Source organism: Geotrypetes seraphini, chromosome 11 (assembly GCF_902459505.1).
Source record: "Geotrypetes seraphini chromosome 11, aGeoSer1.1, whole genome shotgun sequence".
NCBI classification, from domain to species: domain Eukaryota; kingdom Metazoa; phylum Chordata; class Amphibia; order Gymnophiona; family Dermophiidae; genus Geotrypetes; species Geotrypetes seraphini.
In genome coordinates this window covers 117,428,191-117,449,491 of record NC_047094.1, presented here as the reverse complement: position 1 = coordinate 117,449,491, position 21,301 = coordinate 117,428,191, and the positions used below count along the sequence as shown (strand labels likewise).

General features: G+C 44.6%; 1 protein-coding gene across 3 annotated transcripts in view; it reads left to right on the top strand.

Annotated features, from left to right (window-relative positions):
• The window catches only part of TOMM40 (translocase of outer mitochondrial membrane 40), a 138,908-nt gene that overhangs the window by 100,112 nt on the left and 17,495 nt on the right, over positions 1 to 21,301 (top strand). For all 3 annotated transcript variants that reach the window (XM_033914232.1, XM_033914231.1, XM_033914233.1), the window contains exons 8-9: positions 8,321 to 8,397; positions 20,840 to 20,942. In XM_033914232.1, coding sequence (XP_033770123.1) covers positions 8,321 to 8,397; positions 20,840 to 20,942 — 180 coding nt within the window. The remainder of the gene's footprint in view (positions 1 to 8,320; positions 8,398 to 20,839; positions 20,943 to 21,301) is intronic.

Sequence of the window (21,301 nt, the reverse complement as noted above, 5' to 3'; positions counted from 1 at the left end):
ATTTTTCTTTGCATCCCCTTCTAAAAAGGTGTTAGATAGAGTTAACATTGGGTAGGATTACTTACCCTATCGAATCTGAAATTAAAATCCTGGGAATACATTTAGATAGAACTCTAACAATGAAAGCATTTACCTTGGCGCTGGTGAAAAAATGTTTCTTTATCTTGTGGAAGCTGCAGACCATCAAATCATATTTCAAACTTATAACATTTAGATTACTTGTTCGGTCATTGATACTTTGATTAGTGCAATTCAGTTCATATTGCCTGACACCATGCAAATGTACTTAGATTACGAAGAATGCAGAATACTGCATTTCCAGATGGATCTGTATGGCCATTTCCATTGCTTACGTGGCAGCTGCAAAGAAGCCCCCCTTCTCGGTTCAGGCTCATTCTACCAGAGGTGTTTCATCCTCTTAGGCAGAGTCATCGGCTGTTTCTCTGTATGAGATTTGCAGGGGCGCTCACTAGGCCTCCTTGCATAAGTTCACCAAGTTTTACAGGATCAATGAGGCAGCCAAGCAGGATGCTGCTTTTGGTGCCTCTATTTTGGCAGCAGGCTCATTCAGTCCCACCCTGATTTTCTGGAACTACTCTGTTACATCCCACTGGTCCCAGAAAAAAGTGGGCTTGTACAAAAATGAAAGATTAGGTTCTTACCTTCGCTAATCTTTTTTCTTGTACATCCACACTTTATTCCGATAATCCGCCCTATACCTTGTTGCTTTGCTAATTATCCCAGGACAAGCAGGCAGCCTATTCTCAAATATGGGTGACGTCATCCATGGAGCCCCGATGCGGACAGCCCCGCAAGCATACTTGCTTGTAGAAAACTTTAGAAGTTTCGAGTCAGCCGCACTGCGCATGCGTGAGTGCATTCCCGCCCAGCACAGGGCGAGTCTCCTCAGTTTCCCACTGAGCCAAGAAGCGGAAGGCCACCAGGATGATCTCGGGGCTCAAGGGTCTCTCGTGCGAAGAGAGACTGAACAAATTGCAGCTCTACACTCTCGAGGAACGTAGGGAGAGGGGAGACATGATCGAAACATTTAAATACCTCACGGGACGTGTCGAAGTGGAAGATGATATTTTCTTTCTCAAGGGACCCTCGGCCACAAGAGGGCACCCGCTCAAACTCAGGGGTGGAAAATTTCATGGCAACACCAGAAAGTATTTCTTCACAGAGAGAGTGGTTGATCATTGGAACAAGCTTCCAGTGCAGGTGATCGAGGCAGACAGCGTTCCAGACTTTAAGAATAAATGGGATACCCATGTGGGATCCCTACGAGGGTCAAAATAAGGAAATTGGGTCATTAGGGCATAGACAGGGGGTGGGTAAGCAGAGTGGGCAGACTTGATGGGCTGTAGCCCTTTTCTGCCGTCATCTTCTATGTTTCTATGTTTCTAACTTCGTTCGCTTTGTGCCTTCTCTCACCGCGGTTTGTGTTCTTTAGTCGCGAATCACTGTGTTACTTATTTTCTTTCAATTTAAAAAAAAAGAAGACTTTATTTTTCTTCATTGACTAACTGGCAGGGCAGGCCGCTCAGTCGCAGTCTGCGGGCTTAGACTTCGCAGCAGCCATCTTCCCTCCTATGTCCCAGCCAGTAATGGGCTTCAAGAAGTGTAGGCAGTGCCAGCGTGCGATTTCTCTCACGGACCCACACTGCTGGTGCCTCAAGTGCCTTGGGCCTGACCATAGTCCTAAGTCGTGCGAGCGCTGTGCTACTCTTCAACCTCAAACCCTTAAACGTCTTCGGGTTTTAGTGGAAAAAGTCTTTAGCATGGACTCTTCAGTGACACCTTCGACCTTGAGTGCTGCCTCAGTCCCACCTTCCACCGAAGGTCCTCCTGCTTCCACGACTCCGACCTCGAGTGTTATTAGACCATCCTTGTTTGGATCGTCTTTGGTCTCGAGTACGCCTGCTTCATCTTCTCCTGAGCTTCCTTCAGGTCAGATACCTAAGCAGAAGGTTCCGGCGGTGGTCCTCAAGCTCTCCAAGACCTCCAAGTCGAAGCACATCTCAACTGTCACCTTGAAACCTTTAGCCTCAGCAAGTGGTCCGGTTTCAGACGCGGATCCACATTTGCAGGCTTCTCTCCAGACCATGTTGGAGCAGCATTTGTTCAATTACTGAGCAAATTTGGTTCTGCCTCGACACTACCTCATGTAATCCAGCCTGGGCAATCAGCAGTCTCCCGTGAGGTCGAGTCCCTGGTTGTGCCTTGAGCTGAACCTTTACACTCTATGCAAGGAGCAGAGTCTTTGCGAGTGTCTGGTCTGGCATCTACACACTCGATGCAAGGAGTAGATTCTTTGCGAGTGTCTCGACAGGAATCCTCACACTTCATACAAGGAGTCTTTGGGAGTGCTTCCAGATTCCTCGATCCAAACCACTGAGTTTCGATCTACAGCTTCTAGCCGTATTCATTCACCAGCAACATTGCCTGTTTCCATACATAGTGTGAAGTCTCCTCGAGCCTACTCGAGACCTGCTTCCAGACACCACTCTCGTCGATCGAGGCATCCATTGAGACACAGGTCTCCTTCCAAAGAGCAGCCTTCCTCGTCTAGACCTCATTCCAGACTTTCCAGTTCTTCGAGGCCTCCAACTCCTCGATCGAGGTCACCGCTTCCAGACCCAGAGGAATCAGCTGCTTCCATTGCCTCCTCCAAGTCTCCATATTCTTTGGAATACCACTTTTCCAGAGTGGCATCGCCTTCATTCTCCACCCGAGGCGCCTCAAGGTCTTCGAGTCCCTCTCGAGGCAGGACCCTGGCGGATCAGCTGTCCTTCTCTTCCTTCCTTCGTCAGATGGCTGATGACCTGGAAATTCAATTAGATGCTGGTTCTAAATACTCTAAGGAGTATCTAGAGGTCATGCATCTGCCTCAACCTCCTGCAGAGTCACTTAAGCTTCCTCTTCATAAGTTTTTATATCAAACTTTCAAACGATATCTGGAGACTCCATATGCTATACCTGCTGTTCTAGGCAAGTTAGGCTTGAGGTATAGAACTCTACATTGCAAAGGGTTTGAGAATTCACAGTTATCTCACCAATCACTCCTCGTGGAGTCCTCATTGAAAAGAACCCATTCTTCCAGGGTCTATGCTACAATTTCTCCTGGAAGAGAGGGTAAGACCATGGACAAGTTTGGACGTTGTCTTTATCAAAATGCTATGATGTCCTCCAAAGTCCTCAACTACAACTTTGTCTTTGTCACTTATCTCAAGTTCCTCATTGATCTTCTTCTAGGCTTTCTGAAGAACCTGGATCAACATAGGCATTTTGAGTTCCAAGAAGTCACTGCTACTCTGTCAACTCAGATTACATCTCCAGTCATCTTATGATGCTTTTGAACTATCTGCTAGGGCCACTGTTTTCTCTGTAGCGATGTGCCTTTTGGCCTGGCTTCACACCATTGACTTGGACCCTAATCTTCAGGACCGTCTGGCTAACATTCCTTGTGAGGGCAATGACCTCTTTGATGAATCCATAGAGGCTGCCACTACGAAATTGTCTGAACATGAAAAATCTTTTGTTTCCATTGTCAAGCCAAAACCAGCTCCTGCAAAACCTTCATGCCCTACTCCAATTTTTCAGAGGCGTTATACTCCCAAGGAACAACAGCAGCAGAAGCAACAGAAACCTCAGCTTTCTGCTGCGCCTAAGGCTGCACAGCCTTTTTGACTGTTTAAAACAGAGCATAACTTCCATTGTTCTGCCTCTGTCTTCTCTTCCCCCAATAGGTGGTCGTTTCCATCATTTTTACCATTGATGAGAGACCATTACATCCGACCTCTGGGTGCTGTCAATAATCAGGGAAGGATGCTCTCTTCATTTCACTCAGGTTCCACCAGAGCTTCCTCCAAGAGAGTATCCTTCCAATCCATCCCAGATCGCCCTTCTTCTTCAGGAAGCTCAAGCTCTACTTCATCACTGTGCCATCGAAGAAGTTCCTCCGGAACAGCAGAGCAGGGGGTTTTACTCCCGTTACTTCCTTGTTCCGAAGAAGACGGGCGATCTGCGATCCATTCTGGATCTCAGGGCTCTCATCAAATTTTTAGTCAAAGAAAAATTTTGCATGTTGTCCCTGGTGACCCTTTACCCCCTTTTAAATCAGAATGATTGGTTATGTTCTCTAGATTTCAAGGAGGCTTACATTCACATTCATCCGATCTCCCATCAGTACCTTAGATTTCGGGTGGGAAATCTGCATTACTAATACAGAGTGCTACCCTTTGGCCTGGCTTCATCTCCCAGAGTATTCACCAAGTGCCTGGTGGTGGTAGCAGCAGCTCTAAGGAACCATGGTCTTCAGGTGTTTCCCTACCTAGATGACTGTCTCATCAAAGAATCAACATCTCAGGGGTTATTGTAGCGATCCAACGGACTACGTGGTTCCTACAATGCTTGTGATTCGAAATCAACTTTCCCAAATCCCAACTTGAGCCCTCTCAGAATCTACAGTTCATCGGAGCTGTTCTGGACACTACCCAACTCAGAGCATTCCTTCCTTAACAACGTCTGGATGCTCTTTTTCAACTCTGTCATGCAGTGTTGCCCCGCTCTTCAATCTCAGCGAGATGCATGATGGTACTTCAAACGCCCCCTCATCAGAAGGTCCTCGCAACAGATTCCTCGACCTACACTTGGGGGGCTCATCTTGATGGTCTCCGTACTCAAGGCCACTGGACCAGTACGGATCGTCAGTGTTGCATCAATCTGTTGGAAATCAGAGCGATCTTCAATGCTCTCTAAGCTTTTCAACATCTTCTTCATGACCAGGTAGTCCTCATTCAGACGGACAAGCAAGTCGCCATGTACTATGTCAACAAACAGAGAGGGACAGGATCTCTTTCCCTTTGTCAAGAAACTCTGAAGGTTTCGGACTGGGCAATTCTCCACAACACTTTCCTGAAAGCTGTCTACATTCAAGGGGCGAAATTGAGTCATCTTCTGCAACCTCACAAATGGACACTCAATTCCTCGCTTCATCACATTTTTTCGCAGTGGGGAACTCCTCAGATAGATCTCTTTGCATCTCCCCAGAACCACAAGCTGCCTCAGTTCTGCTCCAGGATATATTCTCCTCATCGCCTCGAGGCAGATGCTTTTCTACTGGAATGGATGAATCTCTTCCTGTATGCATTCCCTCTCATTCTCAAGACTCTTGTCAAGTTGAAGAACGATCATGCCACGATGATTCTGATAGCTCCTCATTGGCCAAGACAACCTTGGACTCCCTTCTAGTTCAGCTCAGCAGCAGGGAGCCATACCTTCTACCAGGTTTTCCGTCTCTGCTTACACAGAGTCAAGGATCTCTACTTCATCCCAACCTGCAGTCTCTGCACCTGACAGCTTGGTACCTTTCAACATAACTCCTCTTAAGTTTTCTCAACCTGTAAGAGACATTTTAGAGGCTTCTAGAAATCCTACCACTAGACCAGTGATTCCCAACCCTGTCCTGGAGGAACACCAGGCCAATCGAGTTTTCAGGCTAGCCCTAATGAATATGCATGAGAGAGATTTGCATATGATGGAATTGATAGGCATGCAAATTTGCTTCATGCATATTCATTAGGGCTAGCCTGAAAACCCAATTGGCCTGGTGTTCCTCCAGGACAGGGTTGGGAACCACTGCACTAGACAATGCTACCACCAAGAATGGACTAGATTTTCTACATGGTGCATCTCTCCTGATAAGGAGCCTCAGCATTCCTCCTTATCTTCAGTTTTAGATTATCTTTTGCACTTATCCACCTCTGGCCTCAAGTCTACATCTATCCGAGTCAATCTCAATGCAATTGCTGCTTTCCATTGAAGGGAAACCCCTTTCTGCTCATCCGGTGGTTTCCAAATTCATGAAAGGACCTTTCAATGTCAAACCTTCTCTCAAACCGCCTCCAGTGGTTTAGGATCTCAATATTGTTCTTGCTCAATTGATGAAGCCTCCATTTGAACCAATGTCTATGGCTCATCTGAAGTATCTCACTTGGAAAGTGGTGTTTTTCATTGCCCTCATATCTGCTTGAAGAGTCAGTGAGCTACAAGCTGTAGTTTATGGTCCACCTTTCACTGTGTTCCATCATGACAAGATGATCCTTCGTACTCATCCTAAATTCTTACCTAAAGTGGTTTTAGAATTTCATCTCAACCAATCCATTGTTCTTCCAGTGTTTTTTCCAAAGTCTCATTCTCACCCTGGAGAATCAGTTCTTCATACTCTGGACTGTAAACGTGCTTTGACCTTCTACTTGGAACGCACCAAACTACACAGAACTGCTCCTCAACTTTTTGTCTCCTTCGATACAGACAAGTTGGTACATCCAATCTCTAAGCGTACCATCTCCAACTAGATGGCTGCTTGTATCTTTCTGCTATTATTTCTATAGCGCTGAAAGGCGTACGCAGCGCTGTACATTCTAACATACAGTAGACAGTCCCTGCTCAGAAGAGCTTGCAAGTCAATGAAGCTGTCCACGCAATGTACGGCGGCGGTGAAAAGGGCGAACAGAATGCTAGGAATGATAAAGAAGGGGATCACGAACTGATCGGAGAAGGTTATCATACCGCTGTACCGGGCCATGGTGCACCCTCACCTGGAGTACTGCATCCAGCACTGGTCGCCATACATGAAGAAGGACACAGTACTACTTGAAAGGGTCTAGAGAAGAGCGACTAAGATGGTTAAGGGCTGGAGGAGCTGCCGTACAGTGAAAGATTAGAGAAACTGGGCCTCTTCTCCCTTGTAAAGTGGAGGCTGAGGGGGGAACATGATTGAAACATTCAAGATAATGAAGGGACTTTGTAGATAGAGACAGGTTGTTCACCCCCTCCAAGGTAGGGAGAATGTGAGGGCACTCTCTAAAGTTGAAGGGGGTGGATTCTGTACAAACGTAAGGAAATTCTTCACCCAGAGATTGGTAGAAAACTGGAACACCCTTCCGGAGGCTGTTATAGGGGGGAAACACCCTCTAGGGATTCAAGACAAAGTTGGACAAGTTCCTGCTGAACCGGAACGTACGCAGTTAGGGCTGGTCTTTGACAGAGGGCCACCGCGTGAGCGCACTGCTGGGCACGATGGACCCCCGGTCTGACCCAGCAGCGGCAATTCTTATGTTATGTTCTTATGCCCAGGCTGGGCTACATCTTCAGAGTAGAGTCACAGCCCATAAAGTCAGAGCAATGGCAGCTTCAGTAGCTTTCCTCAGATCCGCTCTTATTGAGGAAAGTTGTAAAGCTGCCACCTGGTCCTCGGTTCATACTTTCACCTCTCATTATTGTCTGGATGTTTTCTCCAGACAATAATTAATTCTCCTAAGTTGGCAACGATCCCACCATCCCATTCTGGTTAGCTTGGAGGTCACCCATATGTGAGAATAGGCTGCCTGCTTGTCCTGGGATAAAGCACAGTTACTTATCATAACAGTTGTTATCCAGAAACAGCAGGCAGCTATTCTCTCAACCCACCCACCTCCCCTGATTGGCTTCTCTGCTAGCTATCTGAACTGAGGAGACTCACCAAGTGCTGGGCGGGAAGGCACTCGCACATATGGCGGTGCGGCTGATTCGAAACTTCTAAAGTTTTCTACAAGCAAGTATGCTTGCGAGGCTGTCCACATCGGGGCTCCATTGATAACGTCAACTGCTGTCCCTGGATAACAACTGTTACGGTAAGTAACTGTGCTTTGTCTGCCTTTCCAAGTACTGGTAAGTTGGCTGTTTTCTGATCAGTCTTTATAAGAGTGCCATTAGAATGGATTTAACATTTAGTTTTGGGGGGTCTCTAGTTCAGGCGCCCCCTTCTGACGGTACAGGCTGTCACCCCTTATAGCACTGTTTTGTCTTTCAGGTTTCAAATGTTTAATGACCTGTTCTCTCGTTTTTCATTGTTGCATTTGTTGATATAAGCAGAATAGACTTATTTGTCAGGAAGTATCCCCGTTCCCCTCTCTCTCTCTTGTTCTTGTCCTCTACAGATGTTCCTGGCTGCTTTAAGACTAACTGACGCTTACAGCGACAGTGATGAGGTAAGAAGGGGAGGGGTTTAATTCTCTGAAGTTTGAGACTTCCTACATAGTCCTGGCAGGTAGATGGAAATAACCCACTGGTCCCGGAATAAAGTGTGGATTTACAAGCAAGATTAGCAAAGGTAAGGACCTAACCTTTCATTCCTCTCTATTTCATTTCTGGTCTTTGTATCATAAATGAAACAGTCCTATGCACAGACTTACTGTCATAAACATAATTCACATTTTGCCCCCCAAGTTTATTCTTGTGTGAGTGCTATGTTTTGGTTTTTGTTTTTTTCTAACAGCCCCAAACTGGATAGCAACCCTGACGATGGGGCAGGCAGGAGCTCACGCTACATATTACCACAGAGCTAATGAGCAGGTAAGTGATTTCATATATTACTACTAATAATAATCAATTCTGTAGCAGTGCTACAGTATATGTATGCAGTATATGTATGCAGCTCTATACTACAAGAGAATTTTCCTGCTCTACAGATAAGTAAACAAGACAAAGAGAATGAAAAACTTAATTTATTATGATAAAGAAACAAAACAATAAACAAAGGAAATAAGGTGATACCTTTTATATTGGATTAACTCCATGCATTTTATGATGAGCTTTCGAAGGTAAACCCCCCTTCTTCAGATTAAAAAAAGCAAATGTTGACAGATATCATCATTATATATAAGGAAAACATGAAAACATTTTGGGGTTAGGAAGAGGAGAGGGGGTGAGTGGGTGGACAGGAGTCAGAAAGGTGGCAGAACAGTTTTAAATGTCTTTACACTTCTCCCTACGTATTTGTGGTTTCAGCAATCGCGGTTTCGATTATTCACGATTTTTAGCTTGCTGGCTCCTCACCCCCAAATTACTTCAGCTTGCATAGAGAAATCGCTGATTCCAAGCGTTTACAGAAAAAAATCGCTGATTCCCAGCACTTTCTTCACTGTGTTTTGCCTCTGCTTCAGAAACAGGCCAGGCCTCCCACCATGTTGTTCACGGTTTCACCATATTCATGATGGTTTTTAATAGAAAGCAGCGAATAACATATGAAAAAGTTATTTGCGGTTTTTCTGTATTCGCGGGTCTGTTAAAACCCATATCACAGCTAATTCGGAGGGAGAAGTGTATAGTGGGGAAGAAAGCCCAGATCTCTGTTGAGACTTATCTGGTAGGTGTCAAAATACCTTATTTTGATTTCAAAGGTTTTACGTTCTTGATTGTTTTAACGTTCCCTTTCAATATTCTCACCATAAAATCATTGGTGCAGTGGTCAGTTTTTCCAAAGTCTTGTCCGACTGGTATTGCAATTCTTATGTAGGTTGACTCTGGTCTTTAGCATTTGACTTGCTTCACTGATGTAACATGCTTCTTTGTACTTTTTGCACTGAATTATGTGCACCATATTAGAAGATGAACATGTAAAGGATCCCTTTATGCTGAATGTTTTCCCATGTGAGTGACCATGAGATGCGCTTACACAGTTTGCAATTTGTCACACCATGAGGATGTGTGTCATTCTCTTCTTCATGGGTTTGAGTGGGGAACTTGCTTTTTTCAAATTTTTGTTTCAAATTAGGTGGCTGACGGAAGGCCTGCACAGGTGGAGCTGAGAATATTTCTTTTATCTTCCTAGAGTAGTAGTTGTTAAAATCTTATCATTTTTCCTAGTTTTTCTAGCTCTGGATTGTATGTCACTACCAAGGGGGTCCGGTCTGTGGTTTTCTTGTCATTATAGTGTAGTAAGCTTTCTCTGGGTGTTTTAAGGAATGAGGTAATATACTTAACATTCATTTTAATTCTCCCAATCATTACAATACCTCTGAATTCTTAACGTTAATCTCTGACCTATCATTATCTCCCTTTATCTCTAGGCCTACCCATTCTGCAGGAAATACCCTAGATATGGTTTTCTGTCCCACTCCAATTAAACATCTCTTTCAAAACTTCCAACTTCATACTTTACCATGGTCTGATCACACTCTAATTACATGGCACCAAGATTTCCCAGTACCATTCAGCCAAGTACAACAAAAGAATAATTATAACATCCGCAAGACCAATGCTATCCAAACTTCTTTCGATTTAAACCTCAAAGACTTTTCTTCTTTCCCCATTTCAGAACAGTTCTCACTCTGGGAAACTTCCACCAAATCTCTATTAGACTCTCTGGCACCTCAAGTAGAAAAACACCCCTCTTCAAATCAGACCCATAAAAAACAACAACCATGGTACAACGAAAATCTTGCCCTACTCCGTAGACAACTGCGTTCTATCGAACATAGATGGCGCAAAACACGCCTCAATAATCTCCTCATGTATAAGGAAAAAGGGTCTCATTATAAAAAAACCATCCAACAAATTAAAAAAGAATATTATTCCAAACTCATTACTTCCACTCGTAATTCTTCCATTCTTTTTAGTATAGCTCAGTCACTCTCTAAATATTCTAAGAAAAAAAAACCTACCTCCTTCTACCCAGCCTCATGCAGATGAACTATCATTTTTGTTTGATACTAAAATCAAGAACATCAGATCACATCTTGGACCATTACTCCTAGATTCCTCCTCTTCTCAAAACCCCGATGACTCTTCACATCTTTCATTCAGCACTCTCTCCAACTTTAAAATGCCCTCTCTAACAAATCTCCACCTTATTTTACAATCCTTAAACTCCAATAATCTCTTGGAAAGTATTCCCCCTTCCATTCTCAAAAATTTTTTCTCCTTCTTCGGCCCATTCATCTCAGAAATGATATCCAAATCTCTCTCCGACTGTATCGTACCTACTGCCTGGAAAACAGCCCTTATTTTTCCAAAACTCAAACAACACAACTTAGATCCCTCTCTACCTAGAAATTACCGCCCTATCGCTAATTTACCTATGATCTCAAAATTAACTGAAAAAATCATCCATTCCCAACTTACAGAGTTTATTGAAAAAACCCACGCTTTACACCCATGCCAAACTGGATTCCGCTCTTCTCATTCAACAGAACTGTCACTATTAGGCCTTATTACAACTATTCAATATTACCATGACCATCAAAAATCTGTCGTTCTTATTTCCCTTGACCTAGCAGCAGCCTTTGATACCATCGATCATTCTCTTCTCATCAACAGACTCAAAGACTGTGGTATCACAGGTGCAGCTCTTTCATGGTTCACATCCTTCTTTAACGAACACTACAGTATAGTTCATGCAAACAATGTCACCTCCTCTGCTACGACACAATCTTATGGTGTCCCTCAAGGTTCGATCCTATCCCCATTACTATTTAATATCTTTCTTTCTCCTCTTCTTACATTAGCTCAATCTATCGGATTTACAATCTTCGCATACGCAGACGACATACAACTTCTTCACCCAGTCAATACATCAAACATATCTGACATAAAAGACATAAATAACAAACTGGACATTATAAATGATTGGCTGTTTACAAATAAACTTTCCCTCAACTTAGATAAATCCCGAGGCCTCCTACTTCCAATCAAAACTTCAGAATCCTTATTGGATAATATTTCAATCAAATCTACTCCAATTCAAATGGACACAAAAATAAAACTATTAGGCATTATCATTGATAGGGATCTTACTTTCCACGATCATATAAGTTCAGTCGCAAAAATCTGTTTTTTCAAACTACGTATCATCCGGTCCTTAATTTCTGTCCTAGAGACCGATTCAATCACTATTCTGATACACTCTTTAGTTATCTCCCATTTAGATTATTGCAACTCACTTCTCAATGGTCTCCCTCAAAAATAAATTCGACGCCTACAACTAATACAAAACACTGCAATAAAACTTATTTATAAAATAGGCAAATACGACCATGTCACTCCTCTTCTAAAAAAAGCACATTGGCTCCCCATCACTCACCGTATTACCTATAAAATCATTTTACTTTCCTTTAAAATAAAACTCTCTCACCAGCAGTGTTCCCGCTAAGGTGCGCTGGCCTGCGCGCGCGCACAAAATATTACATCGCAGCGCAAAGTTTCTCTTCACAGCGCACACACGCGTCGCAAAGGTAAGGGGAGGTAAGGTAAGGGGACGCATTGGGGGGATTGCACTTCCCCACAATTGCCATGCTTCGGTTCCTCTTCTTCCTTCCTTCCTCCCCCCCCCCCCCCCGCGGGACCCTGCGGCACCATCAACTCTTACTCCCTCTAATGTCGGCCCTGCAGCTCCAGACTTCCTCGCACCTTCTCCCCTCCCCCTTTGGATCGCTATTATTTTAAATGTTATAGCCGCGGAGCTGTATCCATCAGTGGAGATGTCTAACCTCGGCCTGCCCCGGAACTCTTACTGCAACAGTGACTTCCTGTTCCTGCCTAGACGGGCGGCTGCTGCAGTAAGAGTTCCGGGGCAGGCCGAGGTTAGACATCTCCACTGATGGATACAGCTCCGCGGCTATAACATTTAAAATAATAGCGATCCAAAGGGGGAGGGGAGAAGGTGCGAGGAAGTCTGGAGCTGCAGGGCCGACATTAGAGGGAGTAAGAGTTGATGGTGCCGCAGGGTCCCGCGGGGGGGGGGGGGGGAGGAAGGAAGGAAGAAGAGGAACCGAAGCATGGCAATTGTGGGGAAGTGCAGAGCTGCAGGGAAGAGTGTTGCGGTACCCAGCTGGAGGGAGAAGGAAGATGAGGGAGGGAATTAAAGGAGATGCCAGGGCTTGGAGCATAGGAGGAAGGTATGCCAGTCTAAGGGAAAAGGAAGGGGGAGATGTGAGAGCATGGAGGGGGAACGAAAGATGGAAGAAAAGGAAAGGAGAGAGATGCCAGAGAATCAGGGAAGGGGAGATACCAGACTATGAGGAGAGGTGTGGGAGAGGGAAGGCGAGGAGAGAGATGCCAGACCAATGGGGTGAAAGGAGAGATGGAAGGGGGAGGCATACAGTTTCTGGAAGGGGCATAGAAGGAGAGAAGATGCCATATAGGGGAAGAGAGACGGCAGACAGTGAATGGAAGGAAGAGAGTTACAAGAAGATGAGGAAAGGAGAAACCACAGAAGACAAAGGTAGAAAAAAATTTCTATTTATTTATTGCTTTAGGAGACATGTGTCACTGTTTCTGTGAAGCATTGTATGCAGAGTCCAGCTTCTTGCTGGTTCAATTTAACCTTTGTCTATGTATTTTTATTTTATCCCCCCTTTTACAAAACTGTGAAGCGTTTTTAGCACCAGCCTTGGTGGTAGCAGCTCTGATGCTCAGAATTTTATGAGCATCAGAGCTGTTACCTCCGTAGCTAAAATCCACACTACAGTTTTGTAAAAGAGGGAGGGGTTAGTTTGTGATTACATATTCCTTACTAGGCGAAGGTGTTTTCTGTGTTCTGTGTGTTCGAAAGACATGGTTTTCTGTTAGGATTGACGGTGTAGGATTGATCTGTGCTGGTCTGGCTTGTTTAGTTTTACAATGGGTGTATTGATGTACTGCTCACTGCAATATGTAAGATGCTGCCTTTTCCTAGGTACTCATGTGTGACGTGTGGTTTGTTACTAAAAATCATGTTTTTCTTACAGATGGGGGGGGGGTGCCAAAAAATGATGGGCCCCGGATGTTACATATGCTAGGTACGCCACTGTATGTAAAGATACCAGAAAGCTGGCGTAGCAAAAACTTCTAAGTTTTGAGTATTTAACCCTCCCACAATCTCACGGGCACTCGTTTCAAGTTTATTGAGATTTTGATTTAAACGCAATATCAAATATTTTCAATGCGTATAACAAAAATAAATTTGGGGAAATAAATAAAACCATTTGAACCAGTGTTCCCGCTAAGCTGCGCTGGCGCACAAAATATTACATCGCAGCGCACACGTTTCTCGTCACAGCGCACAATCGGAAGAGGCGTACGGCAGATGGCAGGGCGGCGAGAGGAGAATCGGGCGAGTTGGCTCATAACTTGCTGGCGCCCGATATTTTTGGCTCACGGTGAAAAAAGTTTGCTCACAACACCCGCCCGCTTAGAGGGAACACTGCTCACCAGCCCTCTTTCCTTGATAAACTTCTCATACCCCAATGCTCCCCACGAACCCTAAGGTCAACTGAACAAAAACTTCTTTTTATTCCCTCCGTAAAAGATTTTTATTATACACGAAAAGTAAATTTTGCAGTAACTGCTCCAACCTTATGGAACCTCCTACCACAACTACTTCGCGATGAACAACGTTTAGATAAATTTAAGACAGGCCTAAAAACCTTCTTATTCTGTGACGCATTTCCTAGTGCTTAGACTCATCATCTTTCCTTTTCATTCCAGCAACCAACCGCTTTAATAAAGCGACCCCACCCTGTATGTTTTATCCCAACCCCACTATCTCCTTTTTCTTCTTAAATATGTAACTTTTCCCCTCCTCTCCCATCTACCCTCACTCTCAAGTTTGTCTTGTTAATATTATTTATGTTCACACTATATATTTAATATACCAATTTATTTTATCTTTAATTTTTTAGTCTTCCTATCTTTTAAATTTTATTGTTAACCGGCCAGATATTTGTTTGATGGTCGGTATATTAAAATTAATAAACTTGAAACTTGAATACTAAAAGGGTCGGGGAGAGGGGAAGAGACATGGGTGCTGGACCTGCCGGGGGAGGAGAGGGGAAGGGACATGGTTGCTGCACTGCACATAGGTGAGGGGAGAGGAGGGGACATGGATCCTGGACTGCAAATAGGGGGGAGAGGACAGGACATGGATGCTAGACTTGCAGGGGAAGAAGGAGAAGGGAGGGGGCATAGATGCTAGACCTGCAGGGGGAGAAGGAGAGAAGTGGGGACATGGATGCTAGACCTGCAGGGGGATAAGGGGAGGGGACATGGATGCTAGTCCTGCAGGGGAAGGAGAGGGGACATGGATGCTAGACCTGCAGGGGGAAATGGGGAGGGAACATGGATGCTGGACTTCAGGGGGAGAATGAGAAAAGAGGGGACATGGATGCTAGACCTGCAGCGGGGAGGGGGCATGAATGCTGGACCTGTAAGTAGAGGGGATGGGAAGGGAGGAAGAGATTCTTAGCCAGTGGAAAGAGGGAGAGAGAAATGCTAGACTATGGAGGCCAAGAAGGGGATTTAGGTTGCAAGTGAGAGAGGGGTGGGATTTAGAGGGAGACACAACCGCAGTTGAAGTGAGAGAGAGAACTGAGGAGACTGGAATCAGAGAAAGGAAAAGGCAGGAAGGAATTGCAGGTCTCAGGATAGAATTCTATGCAAAATACTACAAATAAATGCAGAATTTTCAACATTTTTATAGAATTTGTGGTGGGCCAAGAGGGAAACTGGTGCATAGATGCAGAAGATACTAGAAACCCTAACTCCAGCCTTGCCTGCATGCTCTCTAATTGCTGATGTTGTGTTAGATGGAATATTGATCAAATGCTGTACCAGTTAAGATTTAAAATCCTAAATTTCAACATTTCATATGATGACCTCAAAGCAAAAAGCAGCAATAGACCAACATCAATACAATTAACAATAACATTCATAAAGAACAGAAAATTTGCAGCCCTGCACCCATTTTAGGAAACAACTGCCCCTTCCCACCTCTCAATCCTTCCCTCATTTCTCCCCCCAACCCAACTCACCCCATTCTTCAAGATTAACAGCAACAAGTTCAGTGTCTCCCCAGAAATTTTTTCCAGCTGGGTGGCATGAAAAAGTAGCCGGGTGGGGCGGGATGGGGAAATTTGGTGGTGGGGAAATTAACCCCTCTTTTACTAAGGTGCGCTAACATTTTTAGCACATGCAAACTCCTGCGCTACGCGGAAAAACTAACGCCAGCTCAATGCGGCATTAGCGTCTAGCACTTGTGGTAATTCTGCGCGCACTAAGCACACGCTAAAACCATTTTCATAACTTAGTAAAAGGAGCCCTAAATGTGTACTATTTTTATTAGTTAATTATTATTATTTTCCAATGCTCAATATGACTTCCTTTTTTAAGGTTTGACAAATTTAAGAAGCATCCAATGCTAGAAGGGAATAATTAGATATTTGCCCTCTTTCAAATGGTATAGAGGTTTAAAAAAGGGAAAGGCGTTAATGAAGTCATTAGATTCAATCTAGCCATTTATTTCTGCATGAATTTAAACAACTAAAAAAAAAAGATAAATATAGCTCATCCAGTCATGCAAGAATGGCTCTACAGCAGGAGTGCCCACACTTTTGGGCTTGCGAGCTACTTTTAAAATGACCAAGTCAAAATGATTTACCAACAATAAAATTTTAAAAAACACAAAGCACACTGTACGCAGAGAAAATGTTAATTATCATTTATACTAGTCTTTAAGCCCGTTACATTAACGGGTGCTAGAATAGATGTGTGCCTTTGTCTTTCTTTTTTTTTTCTCTCCTTGGCTCCTTTCTGTCTATCTGTCTTTCTTTCTGTCTCTCTCCCTCCCGCTGTCTGTCTTTCTTTCTTTCTGTCTCTCTCTTCCTCCCCCTGTCCATCAGTAGCCCTTCTCCCTTCCTTTTACCTCCCCTGTGTCCACCACCACCACTTCACTGCTCCCCCTGTCCAGCAGTAGCCCTTCTCCCTTCATTTTACCTCCCCCCTGTCCAGAAGCAGCACTTCTCCCTTCCTTTTACCTCCCCCCTATCCAGCAGCACCCCTTCACTGCTCCCCCTGTCCAGCAGCAGCCCTTCTCTCTTCGTTTTACCTTCCTCCTGCCCAGAAGCACCTGTTCTCTGCTCCCCCTGTCCAGCAGCAGGCCTCCCTTCCTGTTACCTCCCCCCCTGACAATCAGCACCTGTTCCCTGCTCCCCCTGTCCAGCAGTAGGCATCCCTTCCTGTTACATCCCCCCTGCCCAGCAACACCTCTTCCCTGCTCCCCCTGTACTGCAACAACCCTTACCTGATTCCGCTGTTTAGAAGAGGAGGGCAGACAGAAGAGCAGCAGAGGGCCTTACAGTACTCCCTGGCTGTGGATAGGTCTGCCGCTGCTTGAAGGAGCTGAAGAGCAGGGTGGCCCGCGCTTAGAGGTTGCTTGGGTGCGTGGGAAGCTGTTTTGCCCGCTAGTGTGTGTGTGAGGAGTAGCCGGGATTGCGTGCAATATCCGACGTTCTTTTGCCGACCATTTAGTTCTGCGCCGGAGGTATTTTTAAGTTTAAAGCTGCTGTGGCTGCTCGTTTCACGATCCCCGCCTGCGTCGGAAGACTTCTCCAACACAGGTGGGGCTCATGAGAGGAGCCGCCACCGCAACTTTGAACTTAAAAATAACTTCGCTCAGAACATCCTTGGGGTTCCGCGAGTGTGGTGCTGTTTTTTCTCCCAAGCTAATAGAACCCTAAGCGCACATGCGCACTCCTGCTGCCACGGACATACGGATCACGGAACACACAGATAGGAGTGCGCATGCGCGCTTAGGGTTTTATTATAGTAGATTTCGCGGGTTTTCAAAGAGGTCAAGGCAGATGACTTTATGCAATGTCGCCTTAGGAACAACTATACAAAAATAGACAAATATACCCCCTCCCTTTTTACAATAGTGGTTTTTAGCGCAGGGAGATGCTCTGAATGCCCTGCGCTGCTCTCTATGCTCATAGGCTCCCTGCACTAAAAAACGCCGTTGCGGTTTAGTAAAAGGGGGCCATAGTGCAAAATATAGACAGCAGATATAAATTCTCAAAACGGACACATTTTGATCACTTAATTGAAAATAAAATCATTTTTCCTACCTTTTTGTCTGGTTGCACTTCCTTCTTCTGACTGTAAATCCAATATTTCTTTCTTTATCCCAGGACAAGCAGGCAGGTATTCTCACATATTGGTGACGTCATCCTACGGAGCCCCGATGCGGATGCCTCACAAGCAGACTTGCTTGAAGAAATTAGAAGTTTCGAGTCGCCCGCACTGCACATGCGCGAGTGCCTTCCCGCCCAGCACAGGGCACTTCTCCTCAGTTCTTAGTTTTCCGCAGAGTCAAGAAGTCCGTCTTTGACTCTCTGCGTCCAACTTTGTCACTTTTGCCTTCTCTCAACCGCGGTTGGTGTATTTTTGTCACGAATCGCTGTTTTATTTTGTTTAGTTAGTTTTATTAGTTTAAAAAAAATATATATATATTTTTTCGACTTCCGTCCGTTCCCCGGGACGGGCTGCTCGGCCACAGCCTTTTCTTTCTGTCTCTCTTTCTTTCTCTCTCCCCCTGCCCCCCTAAGCCATCGCGCCGATTTCTCTACTTCCCCGATTCTTTCCCTACCCCCTAAGCCACCATGCCGATTTCTCCCTACTGCTTCCCTGAGCTAGGCCAGGCACGTACAAGCGCCTGACTCACAAGGCTTCACCTCTGACGTCAATTCTAACGTCGGAGAGGAAGTTCCAGGCCAGCCAGGCAGCGATTGGTTGGCCCAGAACTACCTCTCCGACGTCAGAATTGATGTTGGAGGTGAAGTTTTGTGAGTCTGGCACTTGTATGCGCCTGGCCTGGCTCGGGGAGGCAGGAAGAAAAAGATTTCAAAGGCAACGCAATCGACTCACATTGCCTTTGCGATCTACTGGTCGATCGCGTTCGACCATTTGGGCACCCCTCCTGTTATGGTATCCTGTCCTGACCTGAGGAAAGGGGTTTAGTCCCCTAAAACTGCCTTATTTCAGTTTCCTATTTATAAACTTTAATTAATACAGTTACAATACTACTTGATTCTACGTAAAGCAACAAAAATATTTTTTTTTCTACCTTTTGTCATTTCTGCTTTAATCATCTTCTCTTCGCTCTCTTCTTTCTATTCAGCGTTTGTCCTCGTTCCCTTCCATGCAACATCTGTCCTCTCTTTGCCCCTTCCACCCAGCCTCTGCCCTCTCTCTCTCTACCCCTTCCATCTACTGCCCACCCTCTCTCTGCCCCTTGCATCCTTTGTCCACCCTCTCTGCCCTTTTTATCCAGGTCCGCCCTTTCTCTGTTCCATATGGCATCTTCCCTCTACTGGCATCTACTGGATAGGAGGATAGTTGGGAACAGAAAGGGAGAGATGGTGGATCCTGGGGTGGTGGGGAGTTGAGAAAAGATGAATCTCTGGATGGAGACAAAAAAAAGGAAAGAAGCCAGATCTCCGGGAGAGGGAAGGGAAACGGAAGGGGAGGACAGAGATGGCAGACGGATGGTTAGCATGGAGAAAGGAGACCCTGGCAAGTAAGACAACAAGAGCCTGGGACCAACAAGATTTGAATATTGACCAGAGAACAAAAGATAGAAAAAATAATTTTATTTTCTGTTTTGTGATTACAATATGTTAGATTTGAAAAGTGTACATGAGACAGCTTGAAATGGGAACTTTTCTATTTTTGTGAATGGCAAGGCTGAGTTCAGTTAAAATATATGCTTTATAAGAAAATATAATAATGTGTTTTATAAAGTTTATAAGCATTGCTGACATACTCGGTGAGGTGTTCCTAGTGTTGGTGGTGGTGGTAGCATGTCAGTGTGTTGAGAGGAAGAGGTAGTCTGGGAAATTCTGCTGAGCAAACTCTGGGCCCATTTCCACCCCCAGTTAGTCCACTTCACTCAACTGGTTCACACACTGAGTGGGTCTTTGGGTGTTATTTCTGGGTAGTTGTTTTAGAATCTCTTCAAGTGGTTTGTCAGTATCTCCTTCTGGTCCAAGGAAGGAAACTTTGTCAACCTTAGCATTGACCTTCAGAATATGTTTGTAACAGCGCTGCTTGTGTGGCATTAGGCTATGTAGTGATCGAAAGAAAAAAACAGACCTTTGCACATTTTTGCACTATATGGTGGGTGTATGAGGAGATTCATTTCCTGCACAGTTAAGTCCGTGTGAAGTTACCTTGTGCTGTATTTGACATCTAGCAAGGTCTCTGTTTGGAAGGAAAGATCTAAGCTTAAAAATGAAGTGGCCAGAAGTTATGTTAAAAGTAGATAGCGTAGCTGGTTTTAAGAAAGGTTTGGACAAATTCCTGGAGGAAAAGTCCATTGTCTGTTATTAAGACATGGGGGAAGCGTCTGCTTGCCCTGGATTGGTAGCATGGAATGTTGCTACTCTTTGGGTTTTCACCAAGTACTAGTGACCTGGATTGGCTACTAGTGCTGCCCGATTCATGCAGGAGAGTCGACCAAGATAGAAGCGACTGTTCTTCAGCAGTTGCTTCTTTTCTGATCGGCAAGCCCAATCGGTTTAGTATAAATTGTTTAGTGAATCGCTGCCTTACAAAATTTGCATGCCATTTCCCTCATTTGCATGCAGCTGATCAGATCGGGTGTTTATCGGGTCGGGAGGAGGGTTAGTGAATCGGGTCGGTGAACAATTGGGTTGCAAAGGGGTCGCAAACCGATCGGTACACAATCTGTTTGCTTAGTGAATGCTTAGGCCATACATCTTGGATGTCCGCTTGGTACTGTCCTTAGGTTCCAGCTACTGGAGTTGCTGTTGAAGCTGACTCCAGCTTATCCAAACTATCTCCTGTGTAGGATTCAGATTATGAAAGTTTGCCCGTTGATATTCTACGCGTTTTTGAATCCCATCACCGTTTTCATCTCCAGCACGTGTGAAAATTTGGGTGGTGAGGCTGAGGAGCCCAGTAAGTCAGTCTTCACTTCTGCTCATGATGTCACACGATCCAAGTTAAAAAATTTTAATTGTGAGATTAATCATGATTAAAAATTTTAATTGTCCAGCAGCCCTACTTAGAAATAGTATTAGACTATAAAGGGGAAGTGAGTGAGGTGCCTTCTATGCGGTGGATTATCTCTCTTCTTACAGTCTCAGTCCCTGGTTCTTTAATACAGGTTTTGTGGCCTTCATAATGTGCTACTGTAGGCTTGGTAGACTGTGCAGTGGATCATCACTTTTCTCTCTTTCAGTTGCAGGTTGGAGTAGAATTTGAAGCCAGCACACGGATGCAAGACACCAGTGTCTCATTTGGCTATCAGCTAGATCTACCTAAAGCTAATCTCCTATTTAAAGGTATGGCTTATGAATTGTCATAATATACCCTTTAGTGTCCTTCCGTTTCATTATACTCCTCAACATATTCAGTACCATTAAATTCTGGTACTTGGAGAGAGCTATTGACCAGCAGTACTAATGCAAGAAGAAATGTTGTTTTTGGGGTTTTTTTGTTTTTAATTTTTATTATCATCATCCCATCAGACCAGTTATCATGCACTGGTTTTACTCCGAACAAATGGAGATGGTGAAATCAAACCGTTTTCAAATACAAGAAAGTGGTAGAACTAGAGGACATGAATTGAGGTTGAAGGGGGGGGAGTGGTCAGCTTGGGAATAATGTCAATAAATAGTTTTTCACATAGGGTGAACATGTA